The sequence below is a fragment of the Salarias fasciatus genome, chromosome 5, assembly GCF_902148845.1.
Source record: "Salarias fasciatus chromosome 5, fSalaFa1.1, whole genome shotgun sequence".
Classification (NCBI taxonomy): Eukaryota; Metazoa; Chordata; class Actinopteri; order Blenniiformes; family Blenniidae; genus Salarias; species Salarias fasciatus.
The window spans coordinates 12,372,664-12,397,953 of record NC_043749.1 but is presented as its reverse complement, the minus strand read 5'-3'; the positions used below and the strand labels follow the sequence as shown (position 1 = coordinate 12,397,953).

At 42.3% G+C, this 25,290-nt stretch overlaps 2 protein-coding genes across 2 annotated transcripts; both read left to right on the top strand.

Moving 5' to 3' along the window:
• The first annotated feature begins 194 nt into the window (after positions 1–194).
• Positions 195–19,129, top strand: LOC115387897 (extended synaptotagmin-1-like). The gene is made up of 52 exons (XM_030090793.1): positions 195–758; positions 1,907–1,948; positions 2,930–3,064; positions 3,172–3,245; positions 3,337–3,409; positions 3,571–3,660; positions 3,805–3,860; positions 3,949–4,069; positions 4,162–4,338; positions 4,557–4,639; positions 4,826–4,874; positions 5,681–5,770; positions 5,908–6,003; positions 6,471–6,542; positions 6,635–6,721; positions 6,804–6,953; positions 7,246–7,359; positions 7,467–7,643; positions 8,038–8,123; positions 8,199–8,247; positions 8,378–8,467; positions 8,561–8,656; positions 8,755–8,826; positions 8,910–8,996; positions 9,358–9,504; positions 9,740–9,846; positions 9,918–10,095; positions 10,180–10,356; positions 10,434–10,516; positions 10,724–10,772; positions 10,859–10,948; positions 11,126–11,221; positions 11,498–11,569; positions 12,486–12,572; positions 12,653–12,799; positions 12,878–13,008; positions 13,209–13,293; positions 13,377–13,471; positions 13,567–13,678; positions 14,776–14,952; positions 15,076–15,158; positions 15,923–15,971; positions 16,076–16,165; positions 16,288–16,383; positions 16,474–16,545; positions 16,634–16,720; positions 16,802–16,948; positions 17,047–17,189; positions 17,777–17,908; positions 18,000–18,102; positions 18,211–18,260; positions 18,377–19,129. Exons 1-52 carry the CDS (start codon positions 378–380, stop codon positions 18,402–18,404), a joined length of 5,460 nt encoding a protein of 1,819 aa, XP_029946653.1. The 5' UTR covers positions 195–377; the 3' UTR covers positions 18,405–19,129.
• Positions 19,130–19,825: 696 nt separating this feature from the next.
• LOC115387899 (uncharacterized) lies at positions 19,826–25,041 on the top strand. Its single transcript, XM_030090796.1, has 8 exons — positions 19,826–19,867; positions 20,116–20,162; positions 20,282–20,314; positions 22,100–22,286; positions 22,414–22,538; positions 22,659–23,990; positions 24,072–24,289; positions 24,380–25,041. Exons 2-8 carry the CDS (start codon positions 20,130–20,132, stop codon positions 24,447–24,449), a joined length of 1,998 nt encoding a protein of 665 aa, XP_029946656.1. The 5' UTR covers positions 19,826–19,867; positions 20,116–20,129; the 3' UTR covers positions 24,450–25,041.
• Positions 25,042–25,290: the final 249 nt, after the last annotated feature.

The following is a 25,290-nucleotide window of genomic DNA, read 5'->3' as shown; positions in this document are numbered from 1 at the left end:
AATCTCAGTAAAATTGTGTAACGTTAAAACTACTTCCACTAATGAGATGTTTGACGCAGCGGGGAGAGACTGGAGGATGATTTCTCTTTTTTTGCTCCAGTGGGCGTGTTTTCATCCGGCTAACGGGACTGGGCTGAGGGGCAAGACGACTGGCGGACTCCTCTCCTGAACCAGTGGGGGGGTTTTTTTTTGGTTTTATTTTCGTTCAGTGCGTCGATTATCGGTACGTTTTGTAAGCGCGAGATGCGGTGAGACGCGGTACGGACACGGCTCAGGTACGCCTCGCGCGCTGGACGTGCACTGCTAGAAGTTAACCGTGAAGAAGAGAACACACCCGTAGTTCAGAGCTGAGTATCTATCCGGGGAAGGTTGACGCCATGCAGGACGAAAAGTCGGATCCGAGCGAGCCGAAGGCAGGAGAGGCGGAGAAGAAGGCAGCGAGCAGCGGGGAGGCGCAGCCCGCGCAGCCCGCACCGCCCGCACCGCCCGCACAGTCCGCAGCGCCCCGGGGCATCAGCGCCGTGGCCGTGCTCTGGACCTTCGGCAAATGCCTGGGCGCCCTGCTCCCCGTCTACCTGGCCGGTTATTACCGGGTCAGCACCAGCCTGCTGGTGTTCGGGATGATGGTGTACACCGGGTGGAAACACGCCCGAGAGGCCAAGGAGGCGCGGCTCAAGTCGGCCATCCAGCTGCTGAGCAGCGAGGAGGAGCAGGCGTTCTCCAGAGGCTCCAGGATCAAGCGAGATCTCCCTGCGTGGGTAAGATAAGGGGCGACCGCACGGCTGAATGCCCCCCCTGCTGCTGTCGTCTCTATTCAGGCCTATTTTGACCTTGAATAACCCCGAGCTGCATCCACCCAGCGTCCTGCAGTGAGCCATACTGGACAACCTCAACAGGATGTCACGGAGATTATTCCCATCCCAACTCAGCCTTTATTTGCTTCAATAAAATATTCTATCTTACACTGTTCTATAATATACTCTTTATAAACTACTCGGTGAAGCACGTGCGTTTTTCTGCAGTTTTGCTTTGCTTTATCCCTCCAACATTTCCACATGCACATTTATAAAAGTTACTTTCTGCATATGCATGAGTTTTCAAAGCGCACAAATAAGTGCTTTAATGCAAAGGAGCAACTAGTAAAACACTAAAAGGTTCAAGGAGGTGCAAACTTGCCAACGTTGGCCGGAAAATGAGTAAGAAGAATAGTTATGCAAAAAAAGAAATCCTCAAAGTGAAAGCAGGTAAAATGGAAATGCTGCAGCCCACATTGGAGTGTTTTGACTCAGAACACCGGGCCACACCCAAATCAGCTTCCTGTGGGTTCCTCTTTCCCTGAGTAATTTCAGAGGTTGCATGCATAACTAGACTGTTCCTGGCAAAACAGGGACGCCACCATATTGTGCACATGTTTGAAAAGGTTTTCCTAGATATGACCATGGATAAGGCTTTGCAATAAGCACTTAAATTGCAATCCTAGGTAACACTTTACTTTAAGCACCCGGTATGACACATTATAAGTAGTTATAAACACTCATACATGATCACAATGCTTTATAACTCACTATACAGCACTATACAGCATAGGATTAGGGTTAGGGTTAGGGTTAGGTCCTGGTATTGTGATCATCTGTGAATGTTTATAACTATAGCTACACGTGTTATAATGGCATTATAATGCTTTATAAATGTACTTGTGTTATACAGGGGGCTTCAAATAAAGTGTTACCCAATCCTATTATCTCACATGAAAAATTGATGAGAAACTGATTTTATAAGCATTTACTTTTACGATATCAGCCATGTTATTGATGGATCTAAGGCTGCATCATTTCCGTGTGTTGTGTGTTTATAATGCCTTATACACTTTAAGACAATGTGTCTGCATTGTGTTTGTTTCCTTCAGGTCAACTTCCCAGAGGTAGAGAAGGTTGAATGGCTGAATAAGGTAAACTTTGCTTCCATTCTTCATTGTATGACTATCCGTTCCCGTTCTAACTCAACAAACAAACATTTGTCTATTCATTATCCCAGCTGTTGTGGTGATGGACACTTGTTGGTGTGTGCGAAGTTAGCAGCTGGTGTTAGCAGATAGATGGCCGTGGCTGCTGCTGCTGCCATGTTCCAGAAAGGCCCCGCCTCCAGAAGGGCTGCCACTACTGCAGAGAGCAGGCCCAGTGCCAATCAACGCTCTCAACATTTCCATTTCATTACAGGCTGACAGGAAGGAGGAGGAGCTGCTTGGGCTCACAAAACTAAATAAAACTGCAGCTGTGGTCCCTCCCCGTCTTCCTTTGCTCCTGCAGCTCAGAGAAGCTAAACCACTAATATGGACACACAGACATAAAAGTCCTCATACTTGCAGGGCCACATGATGTGAGCGTCACAGAGCAGACAAAGGAGAGTTTGAGATTGGGTACTCAAAGTGCGGTCAGCAGATATCCTCGTTCTTCAGGCTTCAGCAGCCACAGAAGCAGACAGCTGATGACTCACTCCTCACCAATGCTCTGGGCTTTTTCTTTTTTTTACAGTCACAGAAAGGCACAAACAGACAAGGCCTCTACTTTAAGATTCTTTTCCAGTGTGATTTGATCGATGGCCAAACTAATGTATGAAGCAGCCACGCTGCACTGTAGAAAGTGGGACGCTGCTACACGAGTAGCACAGACTTCATGTGTGTGTCCGACAGCATGCAAAGACCCAAATAAGACCAACAGCTGCGGGGGCTCAACTGGCTCCAGCTGTCTCTGTCGTTCCTTTGTTTTCCCTGAACGAAACCAAGGCGTCTGACAGAGAGCTTTGTTACCATGTTGCTGAAACATTAACTTCAAGCGGCCGTTTTTTGTGGCAATCTTGAAAGGGAAACATTGAATGTTATTTTTATTACACATGAAAGCATCTAAACCCATGTCCATGCCTGACTCACCAGGTCTTGCAGCAGGTGTGGCCCTTTGTTGGCCAGTACCTGGAGAAGCTCCTGGTGGAAACGATCGCTCCATCCATCAGAGCCTCCAGCTCCCACCTCCAGACCCTCAGCTTCACCAAGGTGGACATGGGAGACAAGGTGATGGCAGATAGTAAAGCTGCACCGTGACGTCACTGTGATTGTCCTCATAGTTAACAGCCGTATTTCACATCGTTCCAATAAATGAAGTTTTGTGTGTGTTTCAGGCCATGAAGGTTGTCGGGATCAAGGCTCACACAGAGAACGACAAAGGACAGGTCCTGCTCGACCTCTATATCAGGTGGCTTTTTAGCTTCTGCTTTTGTTAGTTATACATTTTAACTTTTAGAAATCCTTCATTATCAGTAATATTTCCATTTGTGCATCCTCAGCTATGTTGGCAATGTAGAAATCAATGTTGAAGTGAAGAGGTACTTCTGTAAAGCCGGAGTCAAAGGAATACAGGTGTGTTCTCTCATCTGGCTCTAAAACCCTTGTGTTGCCAAATTATGCAACGGCATTTATTGCAAACGACCATAACTAGAAGGAGTGTTCGGTTTGAGATTAACTACGGCTTTATCTTAAGCAATAATTTCACAGACGTGCTCTCGTCTCTCTGTCATCAGCTGCACGGAATGATGCGGGTGATCCTGGAGCCTCTGATTGGAGACGTGCCCATCGTGGGTGCAGTCACCATGTTTTTCATCCGTCGGCCTGTACGTTCTTGCACTCACTCTTGATTTGTTCTTTCTTCTCGGTGCACCATCAACCCCCCCATCAGTGTACAGCTGTGTGCTAATGACTTCTCATCGACCCTGATTGATTTTACTGGACATATTTCCTGCCTTCTCTCTTCCCAGAAACTGGACATCAATTGGACAGGACTGACTAATCTGTTGGACATCCCTGGCTTGAAGTGAGGATGATAAACAATAAACATAAACCCTGTTGCTCTGTTACTGAAGGGGTTTCAATGTACATCCTGTGTCCTGTGTGTTTTGCAGTGTCATGTCAGACAGCATGATTATGGACGCCATTGCCTCCTTCTTGGTTCTTCCCAACCGCCTGGTGGTCCCCTTGGTTCCTGGCTTGCATGTCGCCCACCTTCGCTCTCCCTTGCCGAGGGTAGAAACCTTCATATGCACCAGCAGACCCAGACTGATAATCACACCCCATATGAGGAAACAGTGGTGTCTTACCCCGTCTTTCTTTGTCAGGGTGTTGTGCGTATTCATCTCCTGGAAGCGCAGAGCCTGGCAGCTAAGGACAGCTACGTGAAAGGGGTCATGGCTGGCCTGTCTGACCCCTATGCCATACTGAGGGTGGGCCCTCAGACCTTCACCTCTCGGCATGTGGATAACACAGACTCTCCCAAGTGGGCGGAGGTGTACGAGGTGAGGCAAAGGGAGGCGCCTTTGAAAGCTGGAGGCTTGTGCCATACCTCCACACAGTGATTGAGTCTGTTTTCCATTGAGGCATTCAAATCCATCATTTCACTTCCTATAATACTGAAGGAATCAAAGAGCTCCGCCTCCCTTCATCAGCCTGCGACCAGCTTCCATACACGACTCTGTGTCAGTCCTCATGTCCTTATGTGTGTCCTGTACATCAGGTTATAGTCCATGAAGTGCCTGGTCAAGAGTTGGAGGTGGAGGTATATGACAAAGACCCAGACCAGGATGATTTCCTGGGCAGGTACAGACGCATAATTCACGTCTCTGTTGAATGTCCCGATTTCACTTTCCACCGTTCATTTGTCACTTTTCACAAACAAAGGGAAGAGTTACAGTGCTGGTCGTGTTTTCTGTCCTTTTGTTTTCAGTACTATATTTACTCCGCTGTATCTGTTAGTAATTTTGTTTCGTTTCCTTCCTCTCTCAGGACCAAACTGGATTTGGGCATTGTGAAGAAATCCATCGTTGTTGACGATGTAAGTGAATCATTCTAGTTATGTTTAGCACTTTGTGCATTACCTTTTAAGTCAAAGTCATGTGCTTTATTGCATCAATGTTGACAAAAAAATTCCACTTTGTTCATGGAACGATGCCATATGATTGCACGCTTTTGTGGAATGACTTCTGCTGCATGACTGCTCCTTTAAACTGTGGAATTTTGTCCAAAACTGGATGAAATCCAACATTTTCCTCACTATAGTTTTCTGAAACTGATTGAAGCGATTAATGTTGATCAACTTTATTCATACAGTACATCCCAGAAACAAGATTTTCCAGGGAACATAACGCTTTTCAGAGCAGTGGCATCACTGAATACTTATCTGTGTGTCTCCTCAAAAGATATTCAGGGAATGTAGGTCACCCACGTTTTGGAGGGACTCCAAGTCTGGTTCATAATTAGTGTTGTCTTTTGCATTTAAAAATGAACTTGGACTTAAAAAATGTGCTCTGACCTTCTGGCTGAGATCTGAAAAAACAAACAATAAGTTAAACAAAAGTATGTAATGAAAGTAAAACAGCTATTCTATCTTTCCACTGAGATTCTTCACATTTTCCATTCTTTTTTGAGTTATGAAAATCAAACGTTTGCACACACAATGGCACTTCTTTTGGTGTATATTTCTATGCAAACCACAACATAAATTACAAGTGATGAAAAGAAAAAATAAAAGAGTAGTAAAAAAAGTAGTCTGAAGAACAATTTTTACATACTGAGTCACTTTTCCTGTGCTTGTTGCTCACTTCCTCACATGCTATATTGCTCATTTTTCTCTCTTTCTAGTGGTTCACCTTGAAAGACACCCCCACTGGACGGGTTCATTTCAGACTGGAGTGGTTGGCCTTGCTGCCTAATACTGATCGACTGGAGCAGGTTTGATCATCTCATTTGAACTTTCAATACATTTCTCAGAGTTTTTAAAATTATTATGTATTTTATGCAGCATTTGGCAGTGTCCATAGCACTTAAAAAAATGATTATTATTTATTCATGTATTGATCTATGCCTAGATCCTGAAGAGGAATGAGAGCGTCACAAGCAAGACGGCCGATCCGCCGTCTTCAGCCATCTTGGTGGTATATCTGGATAAGGCTGAGGCACTTCCTGTGAGTCAAATACCTCTACCCTCTCTGCCCGCAGTCGTGCTTCGCTCGGAGCTGCTTCCTGCGTGTGGTTAAGCTGGGGCAGAACTGCAACTGCCAACTGTCTCACATACCACATATTTGTGCCTTCAGTCCCCGACCTCAATCACTGTGAACGCGTGCGGCTAACTTTATCTGGGGCTTCTGAACGCGCACGCCGCTCTGCCAGCTTCGGCTGCCATGGTGCAGTGAAAGCAGAACGGCGGGGGACTGACTCCACAAAGTCAACTGTCTCTGTAGATTAATAGTTCCTCGTTTGCCTCGTGGTCGTTGTGGTACTTCTTGCCAGTTATTTGTGTGTTGCTATGGTAACCGCATACACACTATTATTCATGTCAGCCACGTGTTTCTAGGAAAGCAGATAAGTCTATTTATTTCCCTGCTCCTGGTTACAAAATGTCCCCGTTCACACGCCTCACCGTGTCTTTCAGATGAAGAAGGGGAACAAAGAGCCCAATCCCATGGTGCAGTTGTCTGTGCAGGACATCACAAGAGAGAGCAAGGTATATCTGCTGGAAGAGGGAGAAATCTTCCCCTCAGATTGTCTTTCATTGATTTCTTTTTTCACATGGGGCTGGGTTGTTTTTATTTTTAGACCTGTTACACAACCGTCAATCCAGAGTGGGAGGACGCTTTTACCTTTTTCATCCAAGACCCGAACAAACAGGACATAGATATTCAGGTATCGGCTTTTAATAACAACGCTGCAGAACAAACAGACCTCGGTGGGCTGCTTATTTGAAAATGCTGTAATCCTCCATTAGGTGAAAGACGCGGACCGCGTCCAGTCGCTGGGCAGTCTGACCATCCCTCTGTCCCGTCTGCTGTCCAACTCTAACCTGTCTCTGGACCAGTGGTTCCAGCTGGAAAACTCTGGACCAGCCAGCCGCATCTACATCAACGCTGTTCTCAGGGTGAATGGCAGCACAGTTCATTCACTGTTCCCACACTGCAGTGTGCCATGTTTGGAAATAATATGAACAATCAGCCACACTGTCTTCAGCTATTAGTTGCATCATGGACATTCTAGTTCTGTTCTATTCAGTTTTATGTATTTTTCATTTACTGATAACAGCATAGGCATCTCGTGTCTTCATTATTTATTACTCACTGTAGACTTATATTATGGTATAACCAGGTTACAATTGTTTTATATATCTTCATTTCCTTGAGTGTCTTTCAAATTTTTTTACACTCCCAACAAAGGTTCTGTGGTTGGATGAGGAACATATTGTATCAGATGCGTCATCTAATCTGGCAGCTGGGTCGTCCGCACAGCTGCCGCAGAAGGCGTCTCCTCATCCGAGCTTTGCTACAGAGGTATTGGTCGCTGATGCGCTCATTTGTTTTTAATCTAAAACAAATAAAAAAGTCTTAATCATTTGCATTCATTTGGTTTTTTAATTTGAATCTTGATCATTTTCCAGGGTCTGCTTAGAATCCACTTGCTGGCAGGTCAGAACCTTGTTCCTAAAGATAACCTGATGGGAGGCATGGTGAAGGGGAAGAGCGACCCCTATGTGAAGATTAATATCGGGGGTGAAACATTCACAAGCCACGTGCGCAAGGCCAACCTCAACCCCACTTGGAACGAGATGTATGAGGTAAAGAAAAATGACTGTTGACTCTATAATTTGAGGTTGCAGGTGTTTTTGATTGGACTGTAATGAAGTGATGAAGACTCTCGCCACAAAGCCAGATCTTGGTTCTTGGTTTCCTTTCTTTGTGGAGTTTGCATGTTCTTCTTGTGCATGCGTGGCTATTTTCTCACAGTCCCAAACCCTTTTTTTAGGTCATTTGGTGATTTTAAATTGCCAGTAGGTGTGAATATAAATATGTGAGTGTCTGTCTCTTGTCTCTCTTTGTTGGTGAGTTGTCCAGAGTGGACACTGCCTCGGTCTGTAGTTATCTCGGTTCAGCTCCAGTTTCTGCAGCTTTAAGTTAGATGAAGTGGATTAAAGATGGATGGATGGATAAATGTGTGGCTTTTCCCTTCAGGTGATATTAACCCAACTTCCAGGCCAGGAGCTCCATGTGGAGGTGTTCGATAAAGACATGGACATGAAGGATGATTTCATGGGCAGGTAATTATTTGTGAGTGAATGAAATGATTTTCTGAAAAGATTTTGCACCCTGACGTTATATTTATTTCTGTACAGGATGAAGATCAGTCTGAAGGACATCATTGATTCTCAGTACACCGATCAGGTGATCAGTAGCTTTCCTTTATTGTCGTTTTTAAAATGGCTTACTCAAACATGTATGTGTGGCTGTGTTTCTTGTTGGGAATGCAGCAACATTAAAATGCTTTTGTCCTTTTTATTTATTTTTTTTTCAGTGGTACACTCTCAATGATGTGAAATCAGGCCGACTTCACCTGGTCCTGGAGTGGGTCCCAACGGTCTCAGAATCAGACCGACTAGACCAGGTCTGTGTTCTCACATTAGATTGAATAATAACGTTCACTTTGAGCTGGATTTTTTTTTTTTTTGTTATTAATCAGTTTTTCTTGTGTCTTCAGGTTCTTCAGTTCTACTCCAAACAGTCTTTTCAAAACAAGACGGTTCCCTCTGCAGGCCTGTTGTTTGTGTACGTGGAGCAGGCAGACGGCGTCCCAGTGAGTCTCTTAATTCCGCTGTGAACATAATGTGATTACAAGTTAGGCAGAGGAAAGATTAGCACTTAACTTTTGAATCTGCCTGTTTGCTTCCACAGGTGAAGAAGAGTGGAAAAGAGCCCAAAGTGGGAGCTGAGATCATCCTTGGAGATATGTCTCGTAAAACCACAGTGAGTGTTCTGATCCATCAAGAATTGAATAATAAATATGACACATCATCCTTTCACTAACACTGGCTTCATCTCTTCTTCAGGTGTGTGATCGAACGACTTCGCCCAAGTGGAACGAGGCATTCTGCTTCCTGGTTTCTGATCCCAGAGAAGATATTCTTATCATCAAGGTGAAAGTGAAATACAGTCAGAGTTAAATAGAAGAACGTGCCTTATAAATGGAAAAAGACTACCAAACAACTTTAATTTGGTTTTTGTTGTTAAATTTGGCTGCTAATGAACAGCCATTCACACTAAAGGAGAACATGCAAACTCCACGCAGAAAGGCCCCACAGGCCTGGACTCAAAGGCAAGAGTAGTAACAACAGAACCACAGGGCAGCCTCGTCACTAGTTTATAAAATTTTCCCTATGCACACATAGGTAGAACATGGAAACTGCACTAAGAAGGGCTTTTAATTAGAACTTTGCTGTAATCAGATATTTTACAACAAACATTCCTCCACTGACAGTCAAATTTCTGTTTGTCCAGCTGTCCCACAGCTGGACTCTGCCCATGGGTTCCTTGATAGTTCCCATTAAAGAGCTGCTGTCTGAACCAGAGCTGGTCCTGGACCAGTGGTTTCATCTGGACGGAGCTTCACCCGAGAGCCAGATTTTGATGAGGGCTGAACTCAAGGTAGGAGACGTCACTGCATGTGAATTGTCCATGTTTACACTATCTGCACACACGGTTGTTTAGAAGTGAGTGAACCGATGTATGTTACACTTTGTCTGTTTAGCCTCAGATCTGTTTTATTTCAGTGACGCTTAGTTCTGGGAATTGCTGGAGCAGCATTAATACTAGTTCCTTCCTTAAGGACTGTCATGATCATGTACATGGTGCAACAGTAGTCATATAAATCTAATTACAGATGCTGATTCCCAGCAAGTGCCCTGGTGGCGCTGATAAGTCTAAGGTCTCTTCAATATCCGATCCTTCCTCTGCTCCGCGGAAACAGGAGACAGACTCGGAGCTGAGGTGAGGCTCATGTTCTGCAGTATTTCATATCTCTTGGAATTGGACTTGTATTGTATTGATTGTATTTCCAGGTCCAGTTCAGTGGACACTCCTCCTGTAGAGACTATTGTCCCTTCAGTGTCGTTGAATGAAGATGCGAATGTGAAGGAAACGGCTGCTGATGTGGCCGAAGAGGAAGTGGAGGAACCACCGAGCCCTGCCGTATCGCTTCCTCCTCATACTTCTCCTGACCTAAACTTTGCCAGTGAGGTAAGGTTACAGAAGAGCAGCGTGAAATAGTAAACGTGATTGACCAAGTAGAAATCTTTCATAGTTACATGTCCATTTCTGTAGGGGCTGCTGAGAATCGTCCTTTTGGAGGCCCAGAATCTGGTTGCCAAAGATAATAAGATGGGCGGTATGATGAAGGGAAAGAGCGACCCCTACGCCAAACTCAAAGTCGGAGAGGTCATGTTTAAGAGCAGCGTGATCAAGGAGAACCTGAACCCAGTCTGGAATGAGATGTATGAGGTAAAAAGAGCAGTTTGTGGAGGTGAAATATTCAATGCTGTAGTGAATTTACTGAATCTTTCTTTATCCCCCCACAGGTGGTGCTCCAGCCTCAGTCAGGGCAGGAGGTGGAAGTGGAGCTGTTTGATAAAGACATGGATCAGGATGATTTTCTTGGCAGGTGAGGACGGATGGGAGGGTTCAACACCTGCCAGACCCCGCATGTCTTTAGCCACAGTTTCCATAGAGCGGGATTTTTAGACATATCACCTCACTAATTTAAAGAAAAACTGAATGAATCAATGAACGACCGAACAAGCTCCATGTTAAATAAATTGTATATATAAAATATAATTGATGTAGTTTATTTCTTTATTGTGCTTTACAGGTTCAAAGTCAGTGTGGCAGATGTTATCCACTCCCAGTACACAGACCAGGTGGGAATTCTGTGCAGATCATATCTGATAATGTGTTCCTGTGGTGTGAAAAGCTGTGAGTGACTGGGCGAACCCCTCTGTTTCAGTGGTATTCGCTTCATGATGTGAAGTCTGGTCGTGTCCGTCTCATCCTGGAGTGGGTTCCTGTGGTATCACACAGTGACCCTCTGGACCAGGTTAGTGAGGCTTAGATCATCTCTTAATGGTTCTTTTCTCATTATATGAATTCTAATAAGATTTATATTGCGTAAGTCTTGGCCATCGGCACTATTTAGAACATCATCTGCCTCCGTCATCGTCCTAATCAGTGATGAGTCGCTGTGATCTGTTGTTCATTTGTTTCTCTGCTGCAGGTAATGCAGCTCAGTGCTCTCCAGTCCTACAAGAATAAAGCTGTTCCCTCCACTGCTCTGCTGTTTTTGTATCTGGACAGAGCGCACTCACTGCCTGTGAGTACCTTGTAATTATGAATGCGATGAAACACCATAATTAGTTTGCAGTCTCAGGCTTAAAGTCACCTCAGAGTCAGGAAGGAAGCTGTTGATTCAAATACTGTCTGCTGACATAAAGTGGAAACTACTTCCTACATAAGACAACAGTCACTGTTTTAAATACAATGACCTGAACTGACTTTTCCATTTGTTTAGCTGATGATGAGTTTCTAACCATAATTCCAAAAAGTGAGAACAAACTGTCAGTGTGATGTTCTGCGTTTCTGTGTCTAGTTTAAGAAAAGTGGGAAGGAGCCCAAGGCCGCAGCTGAGATTGTTTTTGGCAACACAACCTATAAAACCAAGGTATGGTGTGGGTAAGAAACATGGAGAAAACACACATCTTCTACACTCATTTTATCTTGATGGAATACCCGAGGGCCTCAGCAGGTCCCAGATAATACCATCAAAATGTAGAGTTCCTATTGAATGAGTCTCCAGTCCATCACAGGTATAACACATGTTGATCCCTACATCGTCAATTTAGAGTCACTAATTTAGAAGCTCACCTTTAAAGATTAAGATTAAGAGAGAATGACTAATTTAAACTTTTCCCATAGTTTCATCTCACAAGTCTCGAGACATTCTGAAGGCAAATTTTTTTCGACAAAATCTGAAATAACCAACCTGTTGTTTTTTTGGGGGGTTTTTTTGGCCAAATAAAAATGGGCCAAGTGCAATCTAGAGACTAAATCTGGATTAATGTTGGCAGAACCTTCTTTCTTCCCTGGCGGCACAATTTCCTCAGTCTTCAGTGTGTGTGTTTTCACGCTTATGCGAATGATGCTTATGCCATGAATTTAATGTTAATTTTGCTATTTTGTGAGCAAAGTGTGAAAATAGCTTCTGGTACTGTCATGGCTGCACACAGTGATACATTATGTTATTCCTACTGTTCTTACACAAACAGTTCTGCTCTAACTCCTGGAAATAAGACATAAAATAAGAAGAGAATGTCTGCTTCAGAATTTTTATGAAGCTGTTTTAGCAACTGAATCACATCTTTTTATTGAAAACTCTGACAAAGAAAATAAAAGCTGTTCAGTTGAAATATTAACTTTGACTCCCCCCAGTGGTGGAACGTAAAACAAACAACAGAAAGACTAAATGAATAAAGTAAATGAACAGACCCTTTTCCATACTGTTACAAATACTAGTTGAAATTATTTAGTGATATGCAATATTTTTGCTGTTGATTCTAACTCCTCGTCTATTTTTCCAGGTCTGCGATCGCTCCAGATCGCCTCAGTGGAACGAGTCCTTCTACTTTCTGGTTCGTGACCCAAGAGAGGAGATGATCATACTGAAGGTAAACAAATCGCCTCAAAGTGCTGATGATCAATATTTTCCGCATACTGCTACACAGTAAATGTCTGGCGTCCCCTGCAGCTGTCCAGCGCGTGGGACCAGCCGATGGGATCGCTGGTGCTTCCTGTGAGAGAGCTGCTGTCTGAGCCGCAGCTCGTGGTGGATCAGTGGAAGCATCTGGACGGAGCGTTGCCTGAAAGTGAGATTCTCCTGAGGGCCGAACTCAAGGTATGCAAATGTATCCACACTGGAGATCAGGGCCAGTACGACAGACATAAAACTTATCATAAATGCTGTCTTTGACAGATTCTCAACTCAAGGATGACTGAGGTCCCTCAGCCGTCTGCTTCAAAGACTGAAGAGAAAATTATTCCGTCTGAGGAGACGTTCAGAGCGGCTGAGGAGGAGGAAAACAGCTCAGAGCTGCCGACACACGAGTGAGTCATGAATATGTTGTACCTGAGAGTGTAGTTTTAATACAAACAGCATGAATACCAAATGAAGCAGAAACAGGGCGGAAATATCATTATATTTAATTATGCTTGTTTACTCAGAGTTGAGTGAATGCTAAGATAATGCAGCTCTATTGCAGTTCAGTCTGGCTGTCATGTTTTGTAAGATCATCGTGTGTTATCAGGTTAGCGGCATCAGAAGATCCTGTCTCAGGAAGTGATGCGTCTGCTGAACCGGCCGCTGCTCTCGAGACACTCCCCGCTGCTGCCGTGAGTCACACCGCATGCCGGTCAGCTGCTATTATGGCTTAATGCTCTGTTTCCATCTTGGTGATCTGAGGTTGTTTCTGCAGCAGGAGGAAGAGCCACAAAATGTAGATCAGTATCCCTCACAGCAGCGCACAGCTGGTAAAGGAGCCTTCGAACCTCAGAAAATACACACAGAGAGGTGAGAACCGCATCAACAAGACGACCGCTGCAGGGCTTTATTACCAACAAGTAACATAACAATACTGTGACTTTTTTTCTTGTGTGTGTGTGTAGTGCTGGTGTAGACTCTCTTGCTCACACCACAGTGACAGGTCTTCCCACTGCAGACGTCACAGAGAGCCCCAGACCGCCACAGACGACCCCGACTCCGGACTTCGGTGAAGAGGTGGGTTTGGTTCTGCAGAGTTAAAAACAGTGTCGCGGTTGACTTGGGTTTGAATTCACTGTTTGAATTCAAACTGTTGAACATTCATAAAAATAAACCCGATCATTTATTTCACTTTTAGTCAGTCGCAACAGTGAATTAAAATTTTATTAGACGATTAAGCAAATAAAAATCAAGTATTTTTTCCTCCATTTGCTTTGAGGATTTAAAAATACCGTAAGTGCTGCAGGTTTTCAGCTTGTTTCCAATAACCAAAAGCACATTTTTTTCCAGTCATGTCCTTCTTCCTCTCATTTTAAAATGTCATGTGAAATTCTGCCCGCAGCTCATGCTGCTATTTTTAGTGGATCTGATGAGAAGTTTATTGAATGCCTGAAAGGTCCCCATGTTGTAAAAGAAGGACTCGATTCACTTCATTCATAATAAAACTGGACATGTGTCTGTGTCTGGTTTGACAATTAAACTCAGCCGACGATAAAACAAGCATAACAAAGTCTCAGAAATCTGCTTTATTTTTTTGTACCTTCAAGAAAGAAACAACTGTTTGACAAATTATCCATCCAGTCATGCTGGCTCTCACTGGTGTGTATAATTCACTATGCAGGTGTCTAAAAGAACTACAGTATTTGTCAAAAAGTTCAAGATTTTGAAGTTAGTTCACACAGTTTATTTTATTTTGTGGGTTGTCACTGTGTCCACTAATCAAAGGTTTTATATTTATCATAATGACCTGTTTTCCACTGTTATCAGCAGCGAGACAAGCAGAGCTTGAAATGTTTGTATCCTGTTGCTGCTGACAGGATGTGGCTCACATGCGTCACATAACCAAAACCTTAAGACCAAGTGTGATACCTAGAAAATGATGAACAAGAGGAATCAAGGTTTTTTTTTTTGTTACATTTATTCAGGCATAAATTCTTCTGCTGGATGCTGCTGTCTTTCCAGATGAACCCATGAATAAAAGATGATGCATCTCAGATGCATTTAATGATAATACTGGATCCTGCTACACATTCTAACTATAACATTAATAATAAACAGCATAAAGCATTGATAGTCTGTTTTTTTTATGTGTCATTGCGCTGGTCCTCCTGTAGGGGGTGCTGAGGATTCACCTCCTGGAGGCCCAGAGTCTGGTGGCAAAAGACAACCTGATGGGAGGAATGGTGAAGGGCAAGAGTGACCCTTATGTCAAGATCAACGTGGGAGGGGTTTCATTCAAGAGTCACGTGATCAAAGAGAATCTGAACCCGACATGGAACGAAATGTATGAGGTATGCAGTTTCAGAATAAAGGAACACATGTTTCCTGATATTCAACACTTCAAACTCTTTTATTGTGAAAAATACGAAAAGCAACTGTGAAATTTGTTTTTTTCTTTTTGCTGTTTTGAACAGGTTGTTTTACGTGAGAACAGCGTCCAGGACATCAATTTTGAAGCATTCGATAAGGATTTAGACTCCGATGACTTTTTAGGAAGGTGTGTATAAAGTATATGTGAATGTCCTGCAGGGTGTTTCTGGTATTAAAGAAACATCTCTGACGAACCAAAGGAATCAATGTAAAACAATCCTTTTAATGCTTCATAAATTGGTCATTTAGTGGCATTTTTTGCCTCAACTTAAAATAAAATAAAGAAAGTAATGATTTTATTCAAGTCAATAAAATATACAGCTTGAATTCACATTTATTATCTATTCATTCCTGTTAATTTTTCATTTCTGTTGGACGATAGAAATGTGGATTATTGTTGAATTAAAACTGAACTATACAGAGACATCTCCAAATAAATTACAGTGGCATTTAAAATTTGTTTCATCAGTAATTTATGCAATCATAAAATATAGATTAAAAAGCTTCAGATTCTAAAAAAAATAACTTCAATTGATTTGGTCATTAGCAATAAAAAAATGAAAAAAGTAAAATACTTTGAAATACTTTATTTTCAATGTTCACTTATAATTCAAATAAGAAAAAAAATTGTTAGAATTTAAAATATGAAATAATAAATTCAGCATTTAAATAATTTTTACTGTTTGAATTAATTAAAAAAATCAACCTGCACAATGTATGTATTGTAATTTTTGGGATGTATCTGTATTTTCATTCAGTAGAATTTAATGAGAAATATAATCTATTGACTGTCATTGATATGAAGTCAGCATTAAATAGTTGTAATCCTTTAATTGGGACAGTGTGCCACATGAATAAGATTCTTTAACCAGTTTCTTCGTCTGTTTACAGGCTCAACATTAAGCTGAAGGAGGTCGTCAGGTCGCAGTACACAAATCAGGTTAGTCATTAACCGGGAAGTCCAAAGTCTCACCTTGTGATTTCTGAACTCTGAACTGTGCCACTTGTTTTTATTATGAATAACTGTTGCTGCTCCCATCGCAGTGGTACACTTTGAATGACGTGAAATCTGGCCGTGTTCACTTGATCCTGGAGTGGGTTCCGAAAGTGTCTCGCTCAGACAGACTCGATCAGGTGGGCCCCGATGTTGCAGCCTTAAGTTATTTCATGCACGTCACATGCAGCCTCTTTTCCAAAGCTGTATGGTCACATTCCAACATGGAACATTACCTGAGTCGCTGTGCTTCATGCCACAGGTGCTGCAGCTGCAGTCTCTCCAGTCTTTTCAGAATAAAACACTCCCCTCTGCAGCTTTGTTCTTTGTCTACATTCAGGCAGCACACGCTTTACCTGTGAGTTACCTCCACTTTATTCACATTTACTGACACGGCCTGCAAAGTACTGAACCATGCAGCTGAAATATCTGCCTCTTTCCTGGACAGCTGAAGAAGAGTGGAAAAGAACCCAAAGCCGGAGCTGAACTAGTTCTGGGTGAAACAACTTACAAAACCAAAGTGAGACTCCTAATGTCACTCCTTTCTCAGTGGTGAAGGGCTTTTTGATAGCAAGAGCCATACCATGTGTTCTATCATGCCTTCTCAGCTGTGCGACCGCAGCACCAGTCCTGAGTGGAACGAGTCTTTCTACTTCCTCGTCCATGATCCTAAACGTCAGATGCTCGTGGTGAAGGCAAGACATTTTTTATTTTTTTCTAGCAGTTATCCTTCATGAATCTCTTATGATATATGCTCGCCCTCTTTTGCCTGGCAGCTGTCCAGCGGCTGGGACCAGCCGATGGGGTCTCTGGTGGTTCCTGTCTGGGAGCTGCTCACAGCGCCGCAGCTGGTCCTGGATCAGTGGTTTCATCTGGACGGAGCCTCGCCTGAAAGTCAGCTTCTGCTGAGGGCTGAACTCAAGGTGATTACATGTGACGGGCAAGAAGGACGGTCAGGGGCTTTAGCTCTTCGCCTTCAGCTTGGTGGCGCTCACTCCTCACTCTGGATGGTTGTCAACAGATTCTGGATTCCAAAATGGCCGATCTGATTGAATCAGGAGCTCTGCCCTGTGCGGCCTCTGGATCAGGAAACGGCCAGGTGAAGCTGTCTCTATCGCACGCCGCGCAAGAGAGAAAGCTCACCGTCATCGTTCATGCCTGCAGGTGTGTGTGGATGCCAAGTAAAACTGTCAAGTGAAACACAAAGAAGTGTGTGTGTGTGTGTGTGTGTGTGTGTGTGTGTGTGTGTGTGTGTGTGTGTGTCTGTGTCTGTGTGTGTGTGTGTGTGGTAAAAATGTCAGTTTGATGTCTTTAAGTTAAATGTACAATGCAAGGATGTGATTGATGACAGCAGGAATAAACTGGCATTACATACATTGCAAATGGACCTGTAAATAAATAATACCTATAGCAGAGCTGTCCAGGTTATTGATCATGTGATCATGACTCATTGATAAGTTTCGTGTTACAGTTCTAGTTGTACTTTGCTCGCCACTGCTGGATTAGTTGATGAATAACACTGTCGGTGATAATGACATGTTCCTTTGTTAGTAAACAAGAGTTTAGTGAAATAGAGACAACAGCTGATGCTTCAGTGATTATAACTCTTCCTCGTTTCATTGAAGTAATGCATTCTTGTTGGTTTTAAAACGTTGCTTTGAAGTAGAGAGTACCGGGGTAATGCGAGTTCTGTTACGAGTTAGACTTGTTTTTTTCTATTTTTAAAATGAGCTTTTTGTGTTTTCACGCAGAGGCCTGTTGTCTCAAAGTAAAGACGGAGTGGACAGCTACGTCTCCATCATGCTGCTGCCAGACAAAAGCAAGGCCACCAAGAGGAAAACCGCTGTGAAGAAAAGAGATCTCAACCCAGAGTACAATGAAAGGTTCGGTTCTGAATCTTCAGTTCTGTGCAGGTTTCAGTGTCTCTGACGGTCTCTGGTGCTCATTTCCTTGTCGTATTTATTATCTTTAAAGATTTGAGTATGATTTGCCTGCGGAGGAGGTCAGATTCAGGCGCCTGAGTGTATCGGTGAAGAACAACTCCGCCTCCTTCAGAAGCCGCGACGTGATTGGACAGGTTAGTTCCTCACAGTGATTTTGGGAGATTATATTTTCACCTGAAAATAAACTGAGGACTCAGAGCTGCGGCCTATAGAGACGCTGACTTGATGCTGTTGCTGCTCAGGTGCAGATCGAGTTGGGGGAGATGAACCTGACCTCTGGAGTCACAGAATGGTGAGTGGACGTTCAGATGTGGAAAAAAATTAAGAGTATTACACGAATGGTACATGTGGGCCTGAGATATTTCTGATTTTTCAGGTTTACTCATACATTTTTTTTCTTTGTTTCAGGTTCACTCTGAGAGATGAAGCTGAATAATCCTTCGGTTTGCAGAGGGCCTGTGATGGAAATGTGGTCTCTCAACTTGCCGCCGCCGCCGCTGCTGCTCACACAGATGCCTTCTCCTTTCCACTTGTTTGTATCGTGGTGCCACTGTTCCAGCCTTACCTGCATCCACGCAGCTCTCTGTATCAGCACGCCCCGTAGAAGCAGATTGCACTGTTCTATGTATCTTTGCACCTCATTGCGATCACCAAAGAAAGTATCAGAGTAGAGAAGGACAAAGGCGACTGCTGACTGAAGGTTGCTTCTGAGGACAATTTACAGCAAGTTAATGATAAACAGACCAAGAAAGTATGAAGTTTGTTTAAATCTTGGGTTTATTGCTTTGTTTTCATCTACGTGTTTCCAGAAAGTTTTTAGTATGAAGGCATGTTGTTTTGGAGGGCAGTAACATGTTTTACATTCTGTTTTTTAAATTCCTTTTTTTCCCATGAATTTATGGCCATATCAGTATTTAGGATTGTGTTTTACAAAAGTCTTTTAGCACAAGGCTCATGTGTTTCATAGCAGGTTAACATGTAGGTGTTTGACAGTGCCTTTGAAAGACAGAAATTTTTTTTGTTCTTTTTTTATGGTGAAGACGTTGTTCCACCTCATCTCTGGTATGTTTAATTTTGTGTATACTTGTCAAGATTGGAGAGCAGATTGGATAATGTTTGCTGAAAAATGTCTACAAAAATAAACCGATTTTGCACATCTCAGGAATTGTGTCTTTCAAGTCTTTCAGTTCACTTAATTTATGATTCTTTTTTTTTTGGGGCACTTTTTTGTGTCCATGTTGACACTACGTTTCTTTACATTCAAATCATTTTCTTTGTTGGTGTCAGTCAGCTAATGTATCAAACCACCAAAATGGACATTTATAAAAAGATCATCTTTAATTTATTCATTTCTAGTTGAAGTATAGTGTGTACTCTGCCCCCGCCCATCATGAGCTGGGATCGTCTCCAACGCCCTGCTTTGGTGAACAGGAAGCAGAATTCAGCAATGCAGTGCTCATAGATTTCTCCTCATCTCGAGAAGGTCGTGTTTGCATGTTCTCCCTGTGTGTCCATGTGTTCCTCTATGAATTGGAGACCCGGAAATTGCACCCTGCCTTTACTGGCTCAAGTGCCCCTTGAACCTTGAACAGGATGAAGATGCAACATGTGTCCAGATTTGTGTTTCAAAACTTGTATGTTGTTACTTGTAATAATGCATAAGCAAATTAAGTTTATAAACTCAATATGGTTAGAATAGATGTTGTTTACTACATTATGGATACTCGTGCAGCGTTAGCTTGTTGGAAAAAAAAACAAAACAGGTTTCCAAGACCGGTTTTGGCCCACGGACCTCATGTTTGACAGCCCTGGGTTGTGAGGAGTGGCTGCAGCCGGTTTAACTCGACTCCCTCCCTTTACTTTCGCTTTCACTTATCAGGAAGCAGCCTGCAGCGGACGGTAAGTAAAATGCGCCACAGAGGCTTTCCCACATTTACATTTACTTGTTTAAATAGTGACAAACTCTGCAGAATGAGGCGTTACAGGCGGTGTTGAGAAGTCGTGGTGGCGTTGATTGAAGTCAGAGCAAATGAAGGCGCGTGAGCGCCGTCACGTAAACCTGCTTCAGTCGACCCTGCTCCGTGTTCCTGATATGATAGTTTCTCTATAGTCGGAGATTAAACAGCGTTTTGCTCTTTTTGTCGAAGGAAGAAGTTTCAAAATGTCAGAAAAGGACCAAGTGGAGGAAATGGAAGTGAGTAATATTATGAAATTTAACCCTCACCGTGTTCTTTAATCTGTAAATGTCAACATTTCCATGTGAATTTTTTTTTTATCTGTACGTCAAAGTTGTTACTTTCATGTCTTATTCAGGTAGATCATCCGTCTCACGACGGCTCTGCTGGGGTGAGTGTGACATGATTAATCTACCAGATTACTCAGGTTTTATGGGCGGGCCTTGTTCCAGCAGGCCTCTCTGGGTTTCTGGAAAGAGAAAGTGAACTGAGGCTAAAATAACAACAGTCTTCGGTCACGGAGAAGGGGTGGGATTTAATAAATGATTCTATAATGCATTATTATATATATGTATTATTTTATAAATATTATTAAATATTTATTGACTGGTGATATATCGTTTAGCTGGTTAATGTGAACTAGTATTTTAATTTTGTACATTTTTTAAATTACATTTTAAAAAAGAAAGAAGATAATTACGCTTACTGAAACCACTGATCTGATGAGCATTTGTAGTGATCTTATGTGGGATTCTGACCAAACCTGCAAATCTTTAATCCCAAATCCATTTCCCTAACCCCTAGGCCTTTTGATCTTTTTTTTTTTTTTTTTTTTTTTTTTGGGACCAATTGTCAGGGTTTACATTTTTTTTAACCATTTAGTGGTCACTGTTAAGTTTTTTTTAAATGCAAAACATGGTCTTATTTGGATTTATTTATTTTTTTGCTCCACTTATCAAACATCCAGGTAAATCTGTACAGATGGCAGTGAAAGCAAATGGGTGTGTTCATGCTGGAGGAAACTATTCTCATTCGAGGGTTTTCTACTTTTTCAAACTTAGTCAAAATTAACTTTTTAAAAGTTTGAAAAAAAAGACAGCAAGCACTTGATTCATATTTCACTTGAAATACTTGATACATCACAACAACTGAAGATGAATTTTGTCTTTCAGCTTGAGAGAAAACAGACAATGTCTCAATCCCAGAGTAGTTCTTCTAAAATGCAGAATAGAAATGAAAATACTTTATTGTAGCATCATTGTTTACCAGATTATTGAAAGAGGTTTTTTTTATATCAGTCCTGGTTCCAGCAGGCCTCTCTGTGTTTCTGTAAAGAGTAAAAGAAAGTGAAAGCATGAAACTGAAGTTGAATTATTTGAGGTGTTTCAAAAGAGTTTGTCTGCAATTTAACAGTATTCTGACGCTGTCAAAGCTTTTCTGTTTGTTTGTTTGTTTGCTTGCTTGTGATTAAAGCAGTGTGTTCATTGTGGCAGGATGTGTTTGCTTCAAGAAATGACAAACCTGTGGAACAGCCACATGAACGACCAGAGCCACAGATCTGAGTGTTTTTATTTTTCTCTGTGTTCAGTTTCCTCCATGTGACTCGTGTAGGTTCCAGCGTCAACACTGATATGACCTTGGACGTGTCCTCCTCTGCATCCGATTCTTTATAGTTAATAAACTATTCAACATTGCAATGTACTATCTCGGGGCGTTTTTTAAATGTAAATTCCCAGTTCATTGGACCAACAACAACATGCTCTATTTTCATGTGTGATCTTCGCCCCTCCCCTTTGGGAGCCTATCTGCTGATGCTAAACAAGTCCAAACATACCGTAATTTTTTTCACCCTGACAGCTCAAGCACATAAAGTCCAATGCATAAAGCATATTTTATGAACAGGCAAAGCACATACAGAAGCAGTGAAGTTGGAGATTAAAACAAGACTAAGGAAATTAAAAAACACATAACGCTGTAAATATCACAGCAATTAATTGACCACAATAAATGTGATAATGTGACCCCTAGTAATAATATCATCTTGAGTGTCTTTTACAGTGAAAGACAAACTGAAATATTTTATTTATCATACCAGCATTGTATTTCTAAAGCAAGAGAACTGAGTGATGCAGATTTTCACTCCCATGTTTTCATGTTGGGTTTATTTTGGTTGCAGGATGGAGATGAGGTGTGGCTCACTCTCTCTTTGATCTGGTCGAACTCTGAAAAACCTCAGAAACTGGAGAAAAGTGTTGAACAGGTTCTCCAGTCTTGGTTCAACAAATTCGAAAAAAAGGCAGACTGCTCAGTGGAGAAGATCTTTAAAGATGGAAGAGTTCTGGTAAAGCTTAAACCAGATCCAGGTGCTGTACGGCTTCTTTTTTACTTCACGTGTTGCTATCGGCTCATTTACCAGTCACTCCAATTCATTGTGGTACCTTTGTAAAACATTTTTCTTCTCTTTTCTTTTGTCTTTGTTTCCTTCTGAAGGTGTGTCTCAGCTCCAGAAGCTGTATGGAGAAACTCTGACAGTCAAGAAAAGTGAAGATACTGTAACCATCTCATCTATTTGCCTGAAACCATCAACTCTGAATGATCCATCAGAAGATGCTCCAGTGAGTCTTTGTTCATCGTCAGAAGCTCAAGTATGTACTGGACAGTAAATGATTTAAAATGAATTAAAATTCAAGCATTTTGATAAACTTGATAATACCGGTGCTATTTTTATTCTTCAGCAAGGACAAAATCCACCAGGAGTCCAGGGACTCCCGGCAGTCCAGGGGCAACCAGGAGCCCAGGCTCAACCAGGAGCCCAAGGTCCACTGGCAGTCCAGGGGCAACCAGGAGCCCAAGGTCCACTGGCAGTCCAGGGGCAACCAGGAGCCCAAGGTCCACTGGCAGTCCAAGGGCAACCAGGAGCAGAGAGTAGTTCTGTTTGTGCTGCAGCAGAAAACGAGAATCATTGTGTCCTTCCTGTGAGTCAGTACTGGTATTTGAACCAGGTTTACAGCAAGGAAGTTGACCAAATAATGAGAAGAAACGGAGCCACATTTTCAGAAAACTTGACGGTGTCATTTGAAGCAGTGGATCAAGATGGAGACCCACAAAAAGCTCTCTCCGAGTTTATAAACCTTGTCCAGTCATTAGACTTCAGTAACTCAGTTCCTGTCAATTATGTAGATACAGATCAGTTGAGCGAGGCAGTCAACATCATCAAGAAAAAAGAACAAAAGCTCTTGCTCTCTTTATCCTCTGAAAAAGCCTTTGCATTAGGGCCCAGTGAGAGCTGTGCGGCTATAAGTGAATGCTTAAAAGCAGAGCCTCAAACAAACACACCCATTACTGATGCCGACAATGACAGAATGCCTTCAGACCCATCACTGACGATTAAGATGACCATCACAGACCCTCTTGTTGATGAAGGTCTAAACATGGAGGAGAGCTACTGGAAGATGATGACTGCTGCTTACAGTGACAGAATAGAAGACATTAAAGCAAAGTTCAGTGTGGATTTCAAAGAAAGAGACACTGCTCAGGGGAAAGTCATTGTTAGACCTTGCTACAACAACACTGGAGGAAACATCTCCATGGAGAGCCACGCCGTGAGAGCTCTTCTTCGTCTGTACCAGAAGACTGCTACGTCACCCATGAACTCCAACCAAGCCTGGATGAAGAACATGAATGGTGGAAGCGAGTTTAAAAAGAGCACAGATGGTTTTGAGATGGTTGGTGGATCTGCCAATCGCTCCCACATCACTGAATCAGCTGCAGGAGAGGGAGCAGCAGCAGCAGACAGCAAAGAGGAAGATTACTGTCCTATATGCAGGGACACGTTTACAAAGAAGACACAGCTGAAGTGCAAACATGAATTTTGTGAGGAATGTCTGCAACAGGCAGAGAAAAGCATGGGGCCTGTCTGTCCTGTCTGCAGAGAGGTCTTTGGTAAGATTGAAGGAAACCAGCCAAAAGGAACCATGAAATGGATAAAATCTCCTCAATCCCTCCCTGGATTCCCAGGCTGTGGCACTATTGAGATCACCTATTGTATTCCTGATGGAAGACAGACGGTAAAATTCCTTATTAGATTGCATGTTTGTTTATTTGGATGGTGTTTTAATCCCTCAGATTTCTGTTACCTTTGTTTACAGGAGAAACACCCCAACCCTGGACAGCCCTACTATGGCTTTATGAGAACTGCATATCTCCCAGACAACAAAGAGGGCTTAGAAGTGCTGCATCTGCTAAAACGAGCATTTGACCAGAAGCTCATTTTCACTGTTGGAACATCCAGAACGACTGGAGCAGACAACCAAGTGACCTGGAACGACATTCACCACAAGACAACGCGTTTAGGAGGACCGGCAGGGTACAGAACAAGATCTCATTTCTGTTCTAGTTGTTTTGAGAGTGCTTGACTTTGTATTAATTTTATCCTGATACATGTCTTTTTCCACAGCTTTGGCTATCCTGACCCTGATTACTTGAGCAGAGTGAAAGAGGAGTTGAAAGAAAAAGGCATCAAGTAGAGACTTTGAGAGAAAGTCCATTTGAGCTTCACATCCAAGAAACCCAAACATATACAAAATATATGTTGGTTTGTGTTTATGTTTTAAATGATGGATGCAATAATTTATCAATCAGGTGTGTCAAACATACAGCTGTGCAAAGTGTAAAAATCATATCAAAATAGTATTTTGAAAAAATGACTTATTTTGAATGTGTATGTTGAAGGCTACAGAAATCATGTGTCATTATTTGTGGCCTCATTTTAAATCACTCGTTTTTCTTTTGGAAATTCTGAACTTTAGGTTTTTAGAAAAGCTATTTGTATGAAATTGTCCTACATTTGGAGTGGTGGTTATTTTAAAACTATTGTACTGTTATTGTTGCTTTCAAGATGGAATTAGCCTGTATGTGGCCACTGAACAAATGAGTTTGAAGCCTTTGTTTTGAGTGTCTGATATGATCAATAAGGGTTCACTGCAAGCTTGTTGACGCATAATTACATATGAAATGTAATCTCTATTTTTTTTTCCCAGTGCACAACAGTATGAGAATGACATTTGCATCTGTAAACTGCAGGAGATGTGCTGTCTTAATAAAGGATGTTGATCAACCCTTGCTGGCTCACCAGTATTTCATCTATAGAAGGATTTCTTTTGTACAATAAAAAGATTTGTGCAGAAGAGCAAGATTGCGCAGACATTTGGTCATCAGTCATCACATGCTCACACACACGGTGTCTTTAGTGTGATAAACTAATGCAGTCAACAGAAATTTTAATCCTGATTGACCATCTGAATGAAAAAAAGTTGTACTTCTTTTGAATATTTTTTACTTCAAAGTCCACATAATGAGCTTTTGAAT